At 33.0% G+C, this 16,402-nt stretch overlaps 2 protein-coding genes across 5 annotated transcripts; one reads left to right on the top strand and one right to left on the bottom strand.

Annotated features, from left to right (window-relative positions):
• The first annotated feature begins 369 nt into the window (after positions 1–369).
• On the top strand, positions 370–3,688 carry LOC127125827 (uncharacterized). Of its 3 annotated transcripts, none has more exons than XM_051054656.1 (2): positions 370–569; positions 2,237–3,688. In XM_051054656.1, the coding sequence occupies exon 2, from the start codon at positions 2,281–2,283 to the stop codon at positions 3,490–3,492; it is 1,212 nt and encodes a 403-aa protein (XP_050910613.1). In that variant the 5' UTR covers positions 370–569; positions 2,237–2,280; the 3' UTR covers positions 3,493–3,688. The 3 variants fall into 3 exon arrangements, with proteins under 3 accessions (XP_050910613.1, XP_050910623.1, XP_050910629.1); XM_051054666.1 differs by having other exon boundaries at positions 402–654; XM_051054672.1 differs by lacking the exon at positions 370–569 and adding an exon at positions 1,126–1,661.
• Positions 3,689–3,911: 223 nt separating this feature from the next.
• LOC127125809 (uncharacterized) lies at positions 3,912–6,970 on the bottom strand. 2 transcript variants are annotated; one of them, XM_051054645.1, is made up of 8 exons: positions 6,693–6,970; positions 6,315–6,560; positions 5,996–6,200; positions 5,793–5,883; positions 5,310–5,699; positions 5,118–5,222; positions 4,805–4,987; positions 3,912–4,720 (listed from the first exon to the last, which is right to left on the bottom strand). In XM_051054645.1, exons 2-8 carry the CDS (start codon positions 6,535–6,537, stop codon positions 4,034–4,036), a joined length of 1,884 nt encoding a protein of 627 aa, XP_050910602.1. In that variant the 5' UTR covers positions 6,538–6,560; positions 6,693–6,970; the 3' UTR covers positions 3,912–4,033. The 2 variants fall into 2 exon arrangements, with proteins under 2 accessions (XP_050910602.1, XP_050910596.1); XM_051054639.1 differs by having other exon boundaries at positions 6,787–6,969.
• Positions 6,971–16,402: the final 9,432 nt, after the last annotated feature.

Genomic DNA, 16,402 nt, shown 5'->3' with positions numbered 1-16,402 from the left:
AAAAAACTAAAACAAACCTACTTTTAAATATTAATTTGATTCAATTTAAAAAAAAAAGATTTTTATAATATTACATATTTTTGTCTAATTTTTTTTTTAAAAAATAGACTTAAATTTGAAGTTATTTTTAATAAAAATTATTTTTAAAATATATATTTTAAAAAAATTATATGATTTTGATTATGTTTTGATTTTAAATAATATACACTGAATGTTAAAATTAATTTTTTAATTTATAAAAATGAATAACTTTAATTTTAATATTTAAAATATATATATGTTTTGTTAATTCCAGTTTTGGTGATCAAGTATTAAACAATTAGCAATTTGGTATCTAAAAAAAACATTTGGTTGAAACATAAATAACAAAAATCTAAATTAGATTGAATTTTCTGTTATTCTAACACATATATGCAAACGGCACCGAATGTTGTTAAAGTAAGAGTTGAAGTTGTTGGGACCCTCATTTTCATCGGAACACTACAAAAACAACCGCGCCATAAGAAACTTTTTCTTTCAAGCTTTCCAATTTCTGATTCCAACCATTCGTTTTACTTAGCACAAAACAGGTAACCTTTATTGAATTCCATGTAGCTCAATTTATGCACCATTGATGTTCATCAATCCTTCTTCTACCTTTATTATTGAATTGAGGTTATGGCCTTTTGACTTTGCACCCTTTCTGTTTGATTTTTTGTTTCTGAAAAGAAAACAGTTATGTCGGTGTATAGTTTGATTCTCTTTGTGTTATTGGATTGATTTCAGAATTTTAGCTGTGGTATAAGTATCAGTAACTGTTATTAATTTAGATTAAAGACTTGTCTGTTTACATGTTAGTTTCTGGTCTCTTTTTGTGTTGGGGCTTCATAGGGAATATACCAAATAATCTGATATATATTGTATGTTCTATCATGTAGTTCTTTAATTTCTTGACCAATTTGTCTTATGATGTATCAAAAACTCCGAGACAATATAAAATCCAAATTGAAGCCAATTGATTTGCCTACTCTTTTTAAGGTTGAAATATTAAATGCATTACTAAGTGTTCTTCTTCTTACGAAAATATTAATCTTGTAAGAATTATGTTTGGTTTATCTTACTAGTAGTGAAAAGCAATGTGTAGTGAAAAACTGTATGGTATAAGCAAATTTATAGCTCCGTATATAACCTTTGTGAGTTATGCTTGGTTAAGAAAATTCAGATTCATTATCTATCTTCCTTGTTTGCAAAACTAAATAAAGTCTGGCCTCATTCATTAGAATTCAGCTGTAATCTCAGTATTTGCATTAGTCTTAACTCAACTTTACAAAACTATACAAAACTAGCTTCTAAGAACTGCTCAAGATTTATAAGCACTGATTATGCCATACCTTTAGGCAATTTGGGGACTAAACCTACCTCCTCACCAGTGTTGTTATCAAATAGCGGCCATGGCGGATATACATGGCGGTTTTTGGGTTCGCCGCAATCATTAATATTGGCTGATATTGCAGTTGGTATGGCAGGATTTTGGCTCTCTGCCATGGATCACCATCCGCTATCGACAACATTGCTCCTCACACCCAACACAATGAAAGTGTTTGAGGATGCAATGAGAACAGCTCAAATGGTTCAATGAGGCGGCTAGGGGAGGATCACAATTAAGGAGGAATTTCCAATATGTACTAATATGTTTGGTTGCTTTTAAGTTTATCAACTTTTGGATCTTGTGCAAATACTGTGTGTAGTTAAACTATAGGGTGCTTGATAAACTTGCTGTTGGATTAATATACTATAATATTCTGTAAATGTCCAAATTGAAGGTAAATAACATGATAGTCTTTAACTTTTTTGTATCTGATTTTATTGACTATTCTGTATTCTGTAAACCTTTATAACTTTACACTGATTCTGGTTGCAATGTAGAATATATGAATATGACATAATTGATTCTTGTTTTCTCTGTTGGGGTACTGTTTTACTATAGCTAGGGCATGTTAGGATAACTTATGAAAACTATTTGACTTTATTTTATATTTTATTATAGAAATAGCTTACAGATACGCATTTATTTGATAAACAATTATTATAAGAGCTTAATTAAGTTGTTTATCCAAATAAGGTCATTGTTTTCAAGGCTGGGTTCATGTTCTGCTCTTGATTTTGTCTGTGTTGTTGTTTATGTAATGTCATGCATGCGATCATATCAAGTAAGTCATCATAATTTACTGTTTTTTTTTGCATGTATATGTTTCAGGGGCTTTTCAGAATCAGGCAAGGTTTTTGGATCATAATCTAGACATGGAAGACAAATCAACTCTCTCCCTAAAGATCAAGACTGAAGATGAAAAAGAAGGGGATGCGAAGGAAGATAAGACTGAGTTAGAAGTAGAACTGAAGGTTAAAAACAAATCAGTAGAGAAAAAGAAAAAGCATAAGGATGAAAAGAAAGCAGATGATTCGGAAGATATTGGCGAAGACGGTGGTGAGGAGGAAAAGGATAAGAAGAAAAAGGAAAAGAAAGAAAAAGACGAAAAAAGTGGCACAAAGAAGCACAAAGAGAAAGACAGCAAGGATGGGGAGGAGAATTCGGAAATGAAAGAAATGGGGAAGAGTAAGGAAAAGAAAGAAAAGGTCGAAGTAGTTTCCCAGGATAAAAATAGTAAAGACAATGAAGATGATGGTGGCAACAAGGAGAAAAAGAAGGACGAGAAGAAGGAGAAAAATGACAAGGACGAAGAAATTGAAACAAGGAAGAACAAGGGGAAAGAAGATGAAGGAGTGGATAGTGAAGAGAAGAACAAAAAGAGCAAAAAGAAAGAGGAGAAGGAAAAGCACAAGGGTGAAGATGCGGAGAAACAGAAGGGAAAGGGAGAAGAGGACGGTGGTGAAGAGAATAAGAAGAAAAAGGATAAGAAAGAAAAAGAGAAGGACAGGGATGAGAAGAAAAAGAACAAGGACGGAGATGTGGAGAAACAGAAGGGAAAGGGAGAAGAGGATGACGGCGAAGATAATTATAAGAAGAAAAAGGATAAGAAAGAAAAAGAGAAGAACAAAGATTTGAAAATCAAGCCAGAGAAAGATGCAGAAAAAACTGATGAAGGAAAGGAGAAAAATGATAAAAAGAAAAAAGAAAAGAAAGGCAAAGGTGAGGAAGAAGAGGGTGAGAAAGATGGGAAAAAAGTAATAAAAAAGAAAGAGAAGAAAGATGACAAGGGTGAAGTTGCTTCAAGGGAGTTGGTTGAACAAAAGATTGAGAAGAAAGAGGAAGACGAGGAAAAAGATGACGAGAAGGAAGGGAAAGAGAAGAAGAAAAAAGAAGACAAAGACAAATGCGGGAAGAAGAGAAAGTTAACTGGTAAGGACAAACCCAAGGATGTCAACAAGCTGAAGCAAAAGCTCGAAAAGATCAATGGAAAAATAGAAGCACTTCTTGAAGAAAAGACAAACATAGAAAAACAAATAAAAGAAGCAGAAGGTGAAGGTAATGTAGTCATTGAGAAGGTTGAGTAGATCTTCATGACCATGCAGCACCGACGTAACACTGACACTTCAAGTTAAAGGCGTGTCTGATGTTCAATACTTGTAAGTATCACTATCATGTTTGTGTGAATAAACTGTCTTTGTGAGTACGTTGTATAATAATAAGTCAAAACTAAATGAATAATGGTTTTATGTGAATAAACCTGTCTTTGGATTTGGTGATAAATTGTACATTTGTGTTAAATTTCATGCTTCATCATTTTTTATTTCATTCTCATTAGCAATATTTTGAAATCTGTGAATCAAGCAACAAATTGCTGAGTGAAAATATGTACTTAGATTTCACAGAATCAACACATGACACAACACCCAACTAATTCACACTGATAAAAAAATTAATAGACTAACATTTTGTTCATAAAAATAAAATAACAATTGAAACTTAAAAATATTCCAAGCATAATCTCTCTAATTAATTTCACCAATTCCAAGCTACATACATAACAATACCAATGTGGTAACATGTAAAATAGAAAAGTAACACCAAAAATGGTCAATGACTCAACAAACTCTAATAAAGACCTTTAGTTGTAAGACCAAATCCAAATGGAAACAAAGGATCATAATGAGAATCACCAACATTCATAGGTAACTGATCAACAGTCTTAAACCATGTCCTTGGAAGTTTACCACTAAATCCATAATCACCAAACAAAACATCAGTAACACCATAACCTTCACTACCAGGAAGCCAAGCAGCAACAAGTCCTTCAATTATGTCAACATATGGTAACATAACCACAGGTCTACCAGTGATCAACACAACCACACATTTCACTCCGCCGCATACATTGTTTATCGTTTCTGCTCCTTTACCGGATATCGTCAAGTTCAAACTGTCGCCATTTGTTTCGGCATAAGGTGTCTCTCCGACTACCACAATTGCATACGAAAAATCATTTGATTTCACATAGTCGAGAGATGGATTCTCCTGATAAACTATCTCCGTGTCTCTGTCAACTGTGTTTTTTATCGCACTCAGAATTGTTGTACCACTAGTAACGTTGTTGCCGCTAAGTCCTTGCCATTCAATAGTCCATCCACCACATTGATAACCTAGATTATCAGCATGACTTCCGGCAACAAGTATTTTCGAAGCCTTTTTCGGAAGAGGAAGCAATGGCTTATCCGCATTTTCACCGTTCTTTAATAGTACCAATGATTTCCTCACAGCTTCCCTAGCCAATTCTCTATGCTCCTGTCAAATTATCGTACAAATATAGTTTTATCATCTCATAGGGACAAAAACCATGTTTAACTCGAAGGTGATCAATCGACTAACCTGGCTCCCGAGCTGGTCGGCGAGACTGTAATCAGCCAAGGGATTTTCAAATAGACCCATCACAAACTTGACTCTCAAAATTCTCTTCACTGCATCATCAATTCTACTGATAGGTATGACATTGTTTTTCACTAGTAAGGTTAAGCCATCTATGAATTCTGTGTAGTTATATGGAATCATTATCTGCAGCATTAGAAGGTGTAAGTATCGTAAACCCAAGATATCCAGTCCGATTCCTAGTGATAAAAAAGATAATCCAATTCCTAGTGAGAAAAAAGATAATCGACAAACTTGGAAAAAATTTAAAGTTTACCATGTCAATACCGGCATTGACTCCGGTTTCAATCGAATATGTATAGTTAGCATGAGCAGGTGAAGTTATCCTGTCAATTCCCTGCCAATCTGATATGACAAAACCCTGCAAAAAAAACATCAAATTTTACACAGATTCTTGATGTAATCATTCGTAACAATGATATCGAAGGCCTATGAGATGAAGCATTACTCTGAAACGGAGCGTGTTTTTGAGAAAACCGGTGATTAAATCGCGATTAGCATGCATTTTTTCTCCATTCCAACTCGAGTAAGAGACCATGATGGTTGAGACACCTTTGATAATAGAGTTATAGTAAGCTGGCATGTGAATGCTAAGCAATTCATGTCTGGTTGCAACTGTGTTGTTCTCATTGATTCCTCTTGTTGTTCCGCCATCACCAACATAGTGCTTTGCACAAGCTGCTACTTTCTTGTTTCCAGCAACAAATGGAACACCCTTTTGTGAATTCGGAGGGAGGTCACCTTGCAATCCCGGAATGATCTCAGTCATGGCTTGAACAACTTTGTGATCTTCACTATAACTTTCATAACATCGACCCCATCTTGGATCTCTACAGACCTATACAAAAACACCTAGGTTATAGCGTAGCAGAACGACTATTTTTGTAATGTGCGCGGTTGACAGATATGTAATTTTGATTATCTGAATTACCGCGATGCAAGGCGCAAAGGCATATGGAATTCCGGTTGCTCTGACTTCAAGAGCAGTCGCGTCACCGATTTTCTTCACTAGTTGAGGATCCCTTCAGATTCAAAGAAACTAAATCATAAATGAAAAGACTATTTTTCCAGAGAAGTCGGTCCTATAGAATTTTGAATACAAGAGATCGTCGAGAAAAAAAGTACAGAATTTACCTTGTAGCTCCTAAACCAACATTGTGTGGAAAAATAGTAGCATTATAGACATTGTTATGTCCATGAACAGCATCAATTGCATATATCATTGGAATTCCAAGCCTAGTTGATAATGAACCTTTCTGAAACTCATTCACCATATCAACCCAATCCTTTGCACTAGCTTTTGGTTTAGGAACACTTCCACCACCACTTAAAACACTCCCTATAACAAAACAAATAAAAACAAAAACTTTCAATGTCGCGGTTCAAATTCGCGCCGATAAGTCTTTTTTTTTTGAAAATTTTGAAGTGAAAATTTCATTAAAAAAAAACTTACCAATGTAATACTTGTTCATCACATCAGCTGAAGCAACTGTTCGATCGATTTGAACCATTTGACCGATTTTCTCTTCCAAAGTCATTCGATCAACAAGATCCTTAATTCGAGTATTCAATGGTTGCTTCGGATCTTTGTATTTCAAATACTCAGCTTCTGCCATAGCTACTACCCAACAATGCAAAAGCATAAGCCCCACCAGAAATATTCTACCTTTGTCCATTTCTTCTTCTCAAAACAACTTCACTATAAGATCACAATAAAACTCAGACCAATATCACACATTAACAAAATCCATCACATAAAAATTTTCATTTCATATAATTAAGGAAATATGTAAAAAGACATTAAGGACAGACAGTTATAGTTATATGGTACAGTCGGTTTAAGACAATGTCTGTCAGAAGTCGAATGTACCATAAAACCGTCTGAGATGATCCAATTGAAAAGTATGAAAAAAAATTGTGCATACCAATTTACTACAATGTTGCAGAAAAATGAAGAAAGGGGTCAGAGAAAAATGTTGTTTCTGAAGAAAAACAATGCAAATAAGAATGTGAAGAGTCCTTGTAATGAAAGAGTGTGGAATATAAATAGATACAAAATAAGAGTCTTGATGCAAGCTGTTACAGTTTGAAAACACCGTTACTTCTGAATTTTTTATTTGTTTAGACCTTTTTTTCAAATTTAATGATCAATTCAAAAATGGACAATTTTTATATATTTGTTAATCTTATTGATTAGATCAAATTTTTGTTGAAGATGAAATGGTAGATAAGCTTACCTACTCATCATCTAAAAAAAAATACTCATTCCATTATCTCCTATAAGCAAAACATTTAATATCATTCAAATAATATATGCAATAAGCTAATATCATTAAATTCTAATATAATTTATGTGTATATTAAATCATAATTATTTACTTTTTAAAACATTAAAGTATAAAAAATCAACACTATCCATTACTTTTTACCAAGAAAAGGTTATTTTGGTTGTAAGATAAATACATTGTTATAAATTTTTGAGAGAACGTATTAATAAAGTTGATAGTGAACCATGAGAATAGTAGTTCAAATATGAAGTTATATGGAAAAGTAATTATTAATGTCAACAACTATTAGTTATTATTTATAGAAAAAAGTATAGTTTTAAGTAAAGAAAATATAATAAATAACAAAAAGAAATAGTTGAGAGATAAACATTGATTCCAACAACCATATATTAATGCTAAACACGTCATACAACAAAGAATAACAAAAAATGGTATATAAAAAATAAAAATAAATTAGACTCAATGCAAAACAAAAAAATATACACAAATCTAAAAATAAAACAAAACACAACTCTTAAAATAATAATACATAAGTTTCAAAATAATACTACTTCTGATTTATTATAAGTTATTTTGAAAAAATATTTGGTACCACAATATAAGTCATTTTATAATATCAATGATTCATTAATGTTATTTTTTCTACTATACCCTTAAATATTTGTTATTCTCTCTCATTTCAATTATGTCAATTTATCTTTTCAATACCATTAATGAATGACAATTTTATAAAACTCATCATAGTTTCTTTTTTTTATACCATAATTATTACATTTCTTGATACGTGTGAAAAATCGTCGTGTTTATCGAAGAGTTCAAGAACCTGCCTAAGATAAGGTGGAAAAACTTCAAGCTTAATTGGAGGCTCATGAGATGAGACTGAAAGAAAATGAACTCTGAAAGGGAGAAAGTGGCGGAACATGCACTGCAAGTAAGATTCATCCAGAAGTTTGAAAAAGAAAAGGCAAAACAGATAAATAATCTTGCAAATGATGAGAAGTCAAACAAGAATTCAAAGAATCAATATGATTCAATCAAGAAACTCATGGGAAACAAGTATTCGGGGAAGAAAGTTGATTTGAAAGAGGTGCAGTGTTACAACTGTAAAGGATTTGGTCATTATGCTCGAGATTGTCAAAGAAAGAAGGAGTCAAGAGCAAAAGATGATGACGAAGTGAAATCTTCACATGCTGGAGAAAGTGACTATAATGATATGCTACTCATGGAAAAAACTCAGTCGAATAATAAACAAACCAATATATGGTATATGGATTCAGGGTGCAGTAGCCACATGACTGGTAATAAAAACTGATTTACCAAGTTAGATGAATCACTCAAGAAAGTGATATAGTTTGTAGATGGAAGGCATGTCACATCAGAGGGAGAGGAGACATAGTTGTGGTGAGAAGGAATGGTCAGAGGGACAACATAACTGACGTATTGTATGTACCTTCGATGACAAGTAATTGGATAAGCATAAGTCAATTATTTGCCAAAGGGTATAACATGAAGTTGGAAGAAAAACAAATGAAGGTGTATAATGGTGAAGGAAGGATGATCCTGAAAGCACCATTAAAATATAACAAAACCTTCAAGATTGAGATCAACATGGTTGATCATTAGTGTCTTTCTTCGATTGTTGTCGAAGACAAGAACTGGCTATGACATCACAAGTATGGACACCTAAACCTCAAAGATCTAGGTATGCTCAACCAAAAGAAAATGGTGTATGACTTACCTCAAGTAAAGAAACCAAGTCAAGTGTGTGAGGAATGCTGCAAAGAAAAATAGACTAATAAAGCATTCAAACATGACTTATCCATGAAGTTGAGACAAAACCTAGAGTGTGTTCATCTGATGTGTGTGAACCTTTTGAAGTAAGATCAAATGGAGGTAACCAATGTTTTCTAATTTTCATAGATGAATTCACTAGATATATGTGAATTTACCTTATTGAAAGGAAGAGTGAGGTATTCACACAGTTCAAGAAGTTTAAATTTCATGTCAAGAAACAAAGTGGATGCAAGCTGAAGAAACTAAGACTAATTGTGGTGGTGAATACACCTCTAGAGAATTTGCAAGATTATGCACTGATGAGGGTATACAACACAAGGTTATTGCACAATATACACCTAAGCATAATGGTATAGCTGAGAGGAGAAATATAAGTATACTGAACATGACTAGAAGCATGTTGACAGCTAAAGATATGCCAAAGAGATTTTGGGTTGAAGTAGCTTTGAAAGCAGTATACATTCCAAAGAGATGTCCAACAAAGAAGATAGTTAAGAAGATACCTTATGAGGATTGGATAGAACAAAATCCAAATGTTAGTCATCTTAGTATTTGGATCATTCCATTTCAGACATGTCCATGAACAATTGAGGCAGAAACTAGATGATTAAAGTCAAACCATGGTGCTCATAGGTTATCATTTGACTGGTGCATAGTAAACTTGTAATTAATATGGATGTTCTATTGGATGAAATCAAAGGGTGAGATTTGACTGATATGGAAATATATTCACCAAATGATGATAAACTTGTGATCAATATGGATGTTCTATTGGATGAAATCAAAGAGTGAGATTTGGGTAATCGGTTATTTTGGCAGGAGCCAAATACAATCATAATTGTGTTTAAAGAAAACCAACAAACTGAAGTCACAACCAATCTAAATGAAGAACCACCTGAGCATAACGTTAGAAGATCAACTAGAATGAGAACTGAGTCGATAAGGCTAGATGTATATGAGACATTTCCGTATCAAGCAATCGATGCAGATGGTGAATTCATAGAAGAAGTGATGATGATGTCTGAACCATAACCAATTGATTTGGATCAAGCTACGAAAGATTTAAATTGGTTGGTAGTCATGCAAGAAGAACTTAGGGCAATAGAGAAAAATAAGGCCTGAGAGCTTGTAGAAAAGTCAATCAAGAATCCAATTAACGTGGAGTGGGTCTACAAGTTGAAGCTAAGGCCAAATGGTAAAATTTCTAACCATAAGGCAAGACTGGTGTCAAGGAGTTTTCTGCAAAAACTTGGTATTGATTTCGACAAAGTTTATGCACCTGTGGCAAGGTTGGAAACCATCAAAATTGTTGGGTCGACTGCAACATACAAAGGATGGAAGATACATCAACTAGATGTAAAGTCAACATTTATGAATGAACCTTTGGAAGAAGAGGTTTATGTCAGTCAACCACCAGGATTCAAAATCAAAGGGCATGAGTCGAAGGTGTACAAATTGAATAAGGATCTATATGGTTTGAAGCAAGCCCCAAGAGCTTGGAACAAGAGAATATATAGCTTCCTAATCAAGGCATGCTTCATAAAGTGTGCTTTAGAATATGAAGTGTATGTAAACAATGCAAGTAAGATTAATCAAGCCATCATATGCTTGTATATGGATAACTTGCTGATTACAGATGCAAATGAAGCCAAAATAAAAGGGGTCAAGTTAAAACTGATGTAGGAGTTTGAAATGTACGATCTGGGAAACTTGTCATATTTCATAGGGATGGGATTTAAAGACACTTGTGAAGGAAGTTCTTGCACCAGAAGAAGTATGACAAATACATCTTGAAGAGGTTCAAGATAAACAACTATAATGCAATTGTCACACCATAAAAAATACTATTGATCATGGTGTGCTAATGTCAAGACAAAAGAATACCATCACAAATGCAGAGGTACATGGTTACACCGAGTCAAATTTTAATGGAGATCAATATGAGAAGAAGAGTATTGCAGACTACATATTCATGATTTGAGGTGCTATAATCTCTTGGAGCTCAAGAAAATAAATCATTATGGCTTTGTCATCTTGTGAAGCTGAATACGTGACTGCATCATATGCAGCATGTCAAATGGTATGTATAGAGATGTTGCTCGAAGAGCTTAAGATCATGGAACCTAAGAAAATGAAGATGTTTGTCGACAACAAGTCACTGATCGACTTGGCAAATTATCCAGTGTGTCATGGTCGAAGTAAGCACATAGAGAGAATATATCATTTTCTTAGGGATCAAGTAAATACATGGAAGTTTAAACTTGAGCATTACAAGACATAATGACAACTAGCTGATATACTCACCAAATCCTTGAAGAAAGTCAGGTTCAATGAGTTGAAGAAAAATATTGGGATAATAAAACATGAATTTAGAGGTGTCTTAGAAGTTGTAATTCAATGTTTTAGAATGCAAGTCGTATTCGACTTAGGTGTGTTCAACCTAGTCGAAACAGTGAGTCAAGTAAGAGTAAGTTGTATTCGACAGAGTCAAATATAATATTTAGTTATCAAATTGAGTAAGCATGCTTTGTTAGAATTAAATCAATAATAATTAATCACATATACATCTTCTACATATTATGTCATATACTTTAGTGCGGAATAAAATGGTTAATACGAACATGTATATAATTACAAGATCTACGACATGTTAGTATATGAGAGAGGAGATTGCAGGAATACCTGGATCTATTGAGAAAGTTTTTGTTGGCGGTAATCCTAAAAGCTAGAAGACAAACAACGAACATCTGATGGCTTGTATGGTTCTTCCTCAACCGATACTCCTAACGTCTTAACTACTCTTCAGATGGGGAGAAGATATAAATCGCTTATGTACGGTATATTTGATTAATTAATTAATTAATTAATTAATTATTAGATAGAAATCTAAATAGCATTTTAAATTTATTTCACCACTTAATCAATTAAGACTCTTAATTTGATAAATAACTAATATAATTAAAATATATATATCCACGTAATAATGATTAAAATATAATAATTAAATAATATTTAAATTATAAAATATTCCAATATGGTTTCGACTGAGTAGAATAGATCAATTTATAAATTTATATTTTGATTGTCTATATAAAAAAAAAAGTGAATATGTAAACACTTAATAGTTTTTTTAATACAACAATTTATTTTTAATCAAGTTCTATCTTCACACATAATTTCTCTCTCTCCTCTCACTCTCTCTTCTTCTTTTTCATTCTTTTTGAAACACTAATTCTTCCAACAATCATTAGTGTATATCATCTCTATTAACTGTGAATTGAAAAGTATGAAAAAATGGTGCGTACCAATTTACTAGTTTGAGTTTGTACAAAACAAACTTTTTGTGGCTCTACAATGTTACCTAAAAATGGAGAAAGAGACAGAAAAGTGTTGTTTCTGAATAATAACAAAGCAAATAAGAATGTGAAGAATTGTAATGGAAGTGTGTGGAATATAAATACATACAAAATAAGAGTCGATGATGCAAGCTGTTACCGTTTGAAAACAACGTTACAGCTGAATTTTCATTTGCTTAGATTTTTTTTCTTCAAATTTAATCAATTCAAATATGGTTAATTTTTAAATATCTTTTTTTAAATTTTAATGATTAGATTAAATTTTTGTTGAGGATTAAATAGTAGATAAGTTACCTATTGAGTTGATAGCTAAAATGTGAAATAGTGTACATTATTCATTTCATAATTAATATAATTAATGACTATCTAATCTCTCCTACTCATCACCTAAAAAAGTATCAAGTGAATCTTAACAATATAAATTATTATTTACCTTTTAAAATATTAAATTAATTAAATTATAAATTATAAAAAATATACTATTTTTTTTTGTTAAGAAGATATTATTTTGGTTTGGATACATTTTGGTAGGATAAATATAGTCTATTTACCTTTTATCAAGTAGAGCTTTCTTAGTCCGATCCTAAAAATTCCAATTCCGCTGTCCATTAAGGCTAACTCGTATGGGCCGTGGGTAGTTCATTAGACTCGCATAATTATAAATTTTTTAAAAAATATATTAATTTTTTTCTCCAAAATAACACATTAATTTTTCTCACCTCACTAAATTTTATCTTTATTCTATTTAACCTTTCTCTTTTAAGTTTTATACATTAATATAATCAACACTCTTTCTTTATATCCTATTAGTTTATCTTACGTTATTATTTACACAATTTAGACATGTATTGTATTTAAAAAAATATATTATAATATTTATAAAAGATATCATAGTACTTAAAAGTGTATTATTTTTAAAATAATATAATTTTTAATTTTATTTATAATAAATATTACAGGTTTTTAATTTTAATTTTTTATGAAAAAAAGCCCGTTTAGGACCGGGTAGTCCGAAGCCCGTCTAGAGTCGAGCTCAGATAGTAATTTTCGAATTCATATTACAACAGGTTTTTTGGCCCAACCCAAAAAGCCCAAGGTCCACCAAGGCCGGCCCGTTTAGGATCGGGTAGCCCATTTTGACAACTCTAATTAAGGATGTATACAGGTGGATTTTGTTTGACTGGATTTAATTGAATCAGTTATCCGACCCGTTCAAATTTTAATGGATTGTCTTCATCGTTCAATCCACAATTTCACATTCAAAAACGATTCAAATCGGCTCGTTCATTTATGAGTTCGATTTGCGGGTTATGTTTCAAATAAAAAATATTTTTTTAATATATTTTTTAATTATAAAAAAATATAACACAATTCAATATAATTACATTCATTTCTAACACTCAAATTTGATGAAACACATCATATAATGTTTAATAAAATTCATCCACATGACATAACACTTGATAATAGCAGAAAATTCCACAAGACATGTTATTTTCGTAAAATACATAAGTTGGAAATGATACAAAAGAAAATAAGGAATAACACTTAGTATTTGAATTACTTAAACTTATTGGTCTAGTAGTATGTTGAATAAATTTTTTTTGGCAAAATTGTGGTTACTAGTGAGATATTAATTTTATTTTTTTATTTAAGATAAAAAGAAAAAAGAAATCACATCAACGAGTTTGGTCAATGGGTTCACGGATTTAGAAACCCAAACCTGATCCCGAATCAAAACTATAGGGGTTGTTGCGGGTTGGGTTGGGTATACCCGTAAATAAATGGATTTGGGTAATTTATAGGTTGGTTTGGTTTGGGTCAGCAGGTTCGTGAATCGACCCGCACCCATGAACACCCCTAGTTATTATCATGCAAATATTAATTTTTGAGGTTTTAATCGGAAGGATTAAGCCTTATCTTGACTCTTTTATGAACCCTCTTCAAACTAGCTTTATCCTCATCAAAGTTGCCACAAATAATGCTTTGATTGACTTAGATATCTCCATCACATGCGTAAGAAGAAAGGTAAAATGTTTCGTTCAGGAACCAAAATTGAGAAGGTGAACGGTGGTGATGGAAGATTGCTACTTTCGACACGATTGAGTGGGGGGACCTGCAAGATTAGAACTCCAACATTCAAGTCAGTATGTGAGTAAGAAAAGTGAATTCAAATTGTGTTTGAAACTTGTTACCTAATTAACTTGCTATTAGTTAGGAATGAATTGTGGAGATTTGTTGGATGCTTTTCAGTTGAGATATTTGATGGTGACTAGCATAATAATCTCAGTCTATTAGAAAGATCATGAAAGGAGTGGGGCCTTTATCTGGTTGTTGGCCGAGATCGATAAAGCCCATAGAAATCCATCCATGGTCGGTTTGACCGTCCCAAAACAGTTCCCTCAAGCCCTTTTCGTCTTGTAGGAAGACGGGGGCTTGATATTTACAACCCCTAATGCCGGTCAACCTTTGATTGTTTTTTAGGTAGAAGACTGAGAACCGTTTCAGTTCTTTCAAAGAACCATGCATTTAATGCACCCTGCTTTAAAACGTCTTTTCATTGATATCATCATTATGATTTTTGGGAACCGAATCTTCTTTGAGTATTGTGTGCGAGTGATTAGACGTGTTTGGTGAAGTCTTTTTTATTCCATGTCATAGTGTTTTAGAAGAATAAGTATCCTCTTCTCTTTTTTTTAGTCTTTCATTTTCCATTTCAACACTTTGAGTGCTTTGTTCTTATACCTTTTATTCCCTACAACTGCAAAGTTAGTGAACTATAAACAAGAAATTTCAAAAATTATTCGCAAGCCTCAAAAGGATATTCCAGTTTCTTGGATGGATCTTGTTTATTCCTCCACTTCTTCTATTTTTTTTCCATGCCAGGTGGTCTTGATGATGATATTACAGAAGTCGATTTATCCTATGATTGGGGAACTGTGAATCCTTTTCAGAACAAAAGAATATGCGACAAGTAAGGCGCCTACATAATTCCATTTTATGAGTGGGTTTTTTCCACCATGGGGCTTCGTATCCTCTTTATGCTTTTGAGATATATGTTATGAAACATCTGAACATGGCTCATTAATAACTTCACCCTTCATGCTTGGCATATATGATATTCTACTAGTGTTGATTGAGTATGTGAAACAAGACTCTGCAAGTTCCTTTTCCTTCACCTCTCCAAATGCCTTCGTGACCTGGCGTCCCAAACTAGGGGTAGATGACTACTCCATCTCAAGTCGATCAATAATAGGTTTTAATCTCTCCAAGAGCTCTCACATTTTTGAAGATTTATTCTTCCTAGTAACCCACGTCAATCCCGGGGCTCGTGCCATAATTTGTGGGGTCGGTAATGGTGTGAAGGGTAGATGTACTGAACTTTTGTCTAAGTACTGGGCTGAGGGCCATTTTCTGATGGAAAATAACTTTTTCGTATATAGTGAAAAAGATCTATCTGAAGTTCCGGTAGAAAAGGACGTGTTGGTGTAGTTTATTGATAGTCTGGGATATCTATGGTTACCCTGGTGACAGAGGCTGATAAGAAATGTTTAAAGCGCCTTTTTGACATCCCATTATTGATGAAAGCCCGCTCTTGGGAAGAGAGGAAAACCATTTTAATAAGACTAGACTCTTTTGAGTTCTATGGTATTTTTAATTTGAATGCTTGTGATGTAAATGTTCTTCTAGTTACTGAAGTTGCATATCCTTATGGGGAGACTGAAGGTGTATGTCCCTAACACATTTAAGGGGAGAACACCAATAATGTGGTTTTGGTTCTTGTATTACCGCTTTCGTTTTCATTTACTTTTGTTTATTGAGTCTCCTTCATAATTTTCCACCATTCTTCAAATTCTTTTATGCATAAATAATAAGCTTGAAATTCAAAAGGGGTTATATTAATGGCTTCTTGGAAGTCTAAACATGTGTGTTAATACTTCTCCAACAGTATGGTGTTGGCCAAACAGGTTTTGCCTTTGCGGATAAAAAGAGACTTTGGTAAGAATTGGCTTAAGCCAAAGTGTATAGCCACCAAATTTGGATGATAACTAACGATCCCCAGGCCAGCTCTCCCCATCGAAATTATGGTCGAAGGAACGGTT

Source organism: Lathyrus oleraceus, chromosome 1 (genome assembly GCF_024323335.1).
Source record: "Lathyrus oleraceus cultivar Zhongwan6 chromosome 1, CAAS_Psat_ZW6_1.0, whole genome shotgun sequence".
Classification (NCBI taxonomy): Eukaryota; Viridiplantae; Streptophyta; class Magnoliopsida; order Fabales; family Fabaceae; genus Lathyrus; species Lathyrus oleraceus.
The sequence above is the reverse complement of the archived record's forward strand: the minus strand, read 5'-3'. Positions and strand labels throughout refer to the sequence as shown.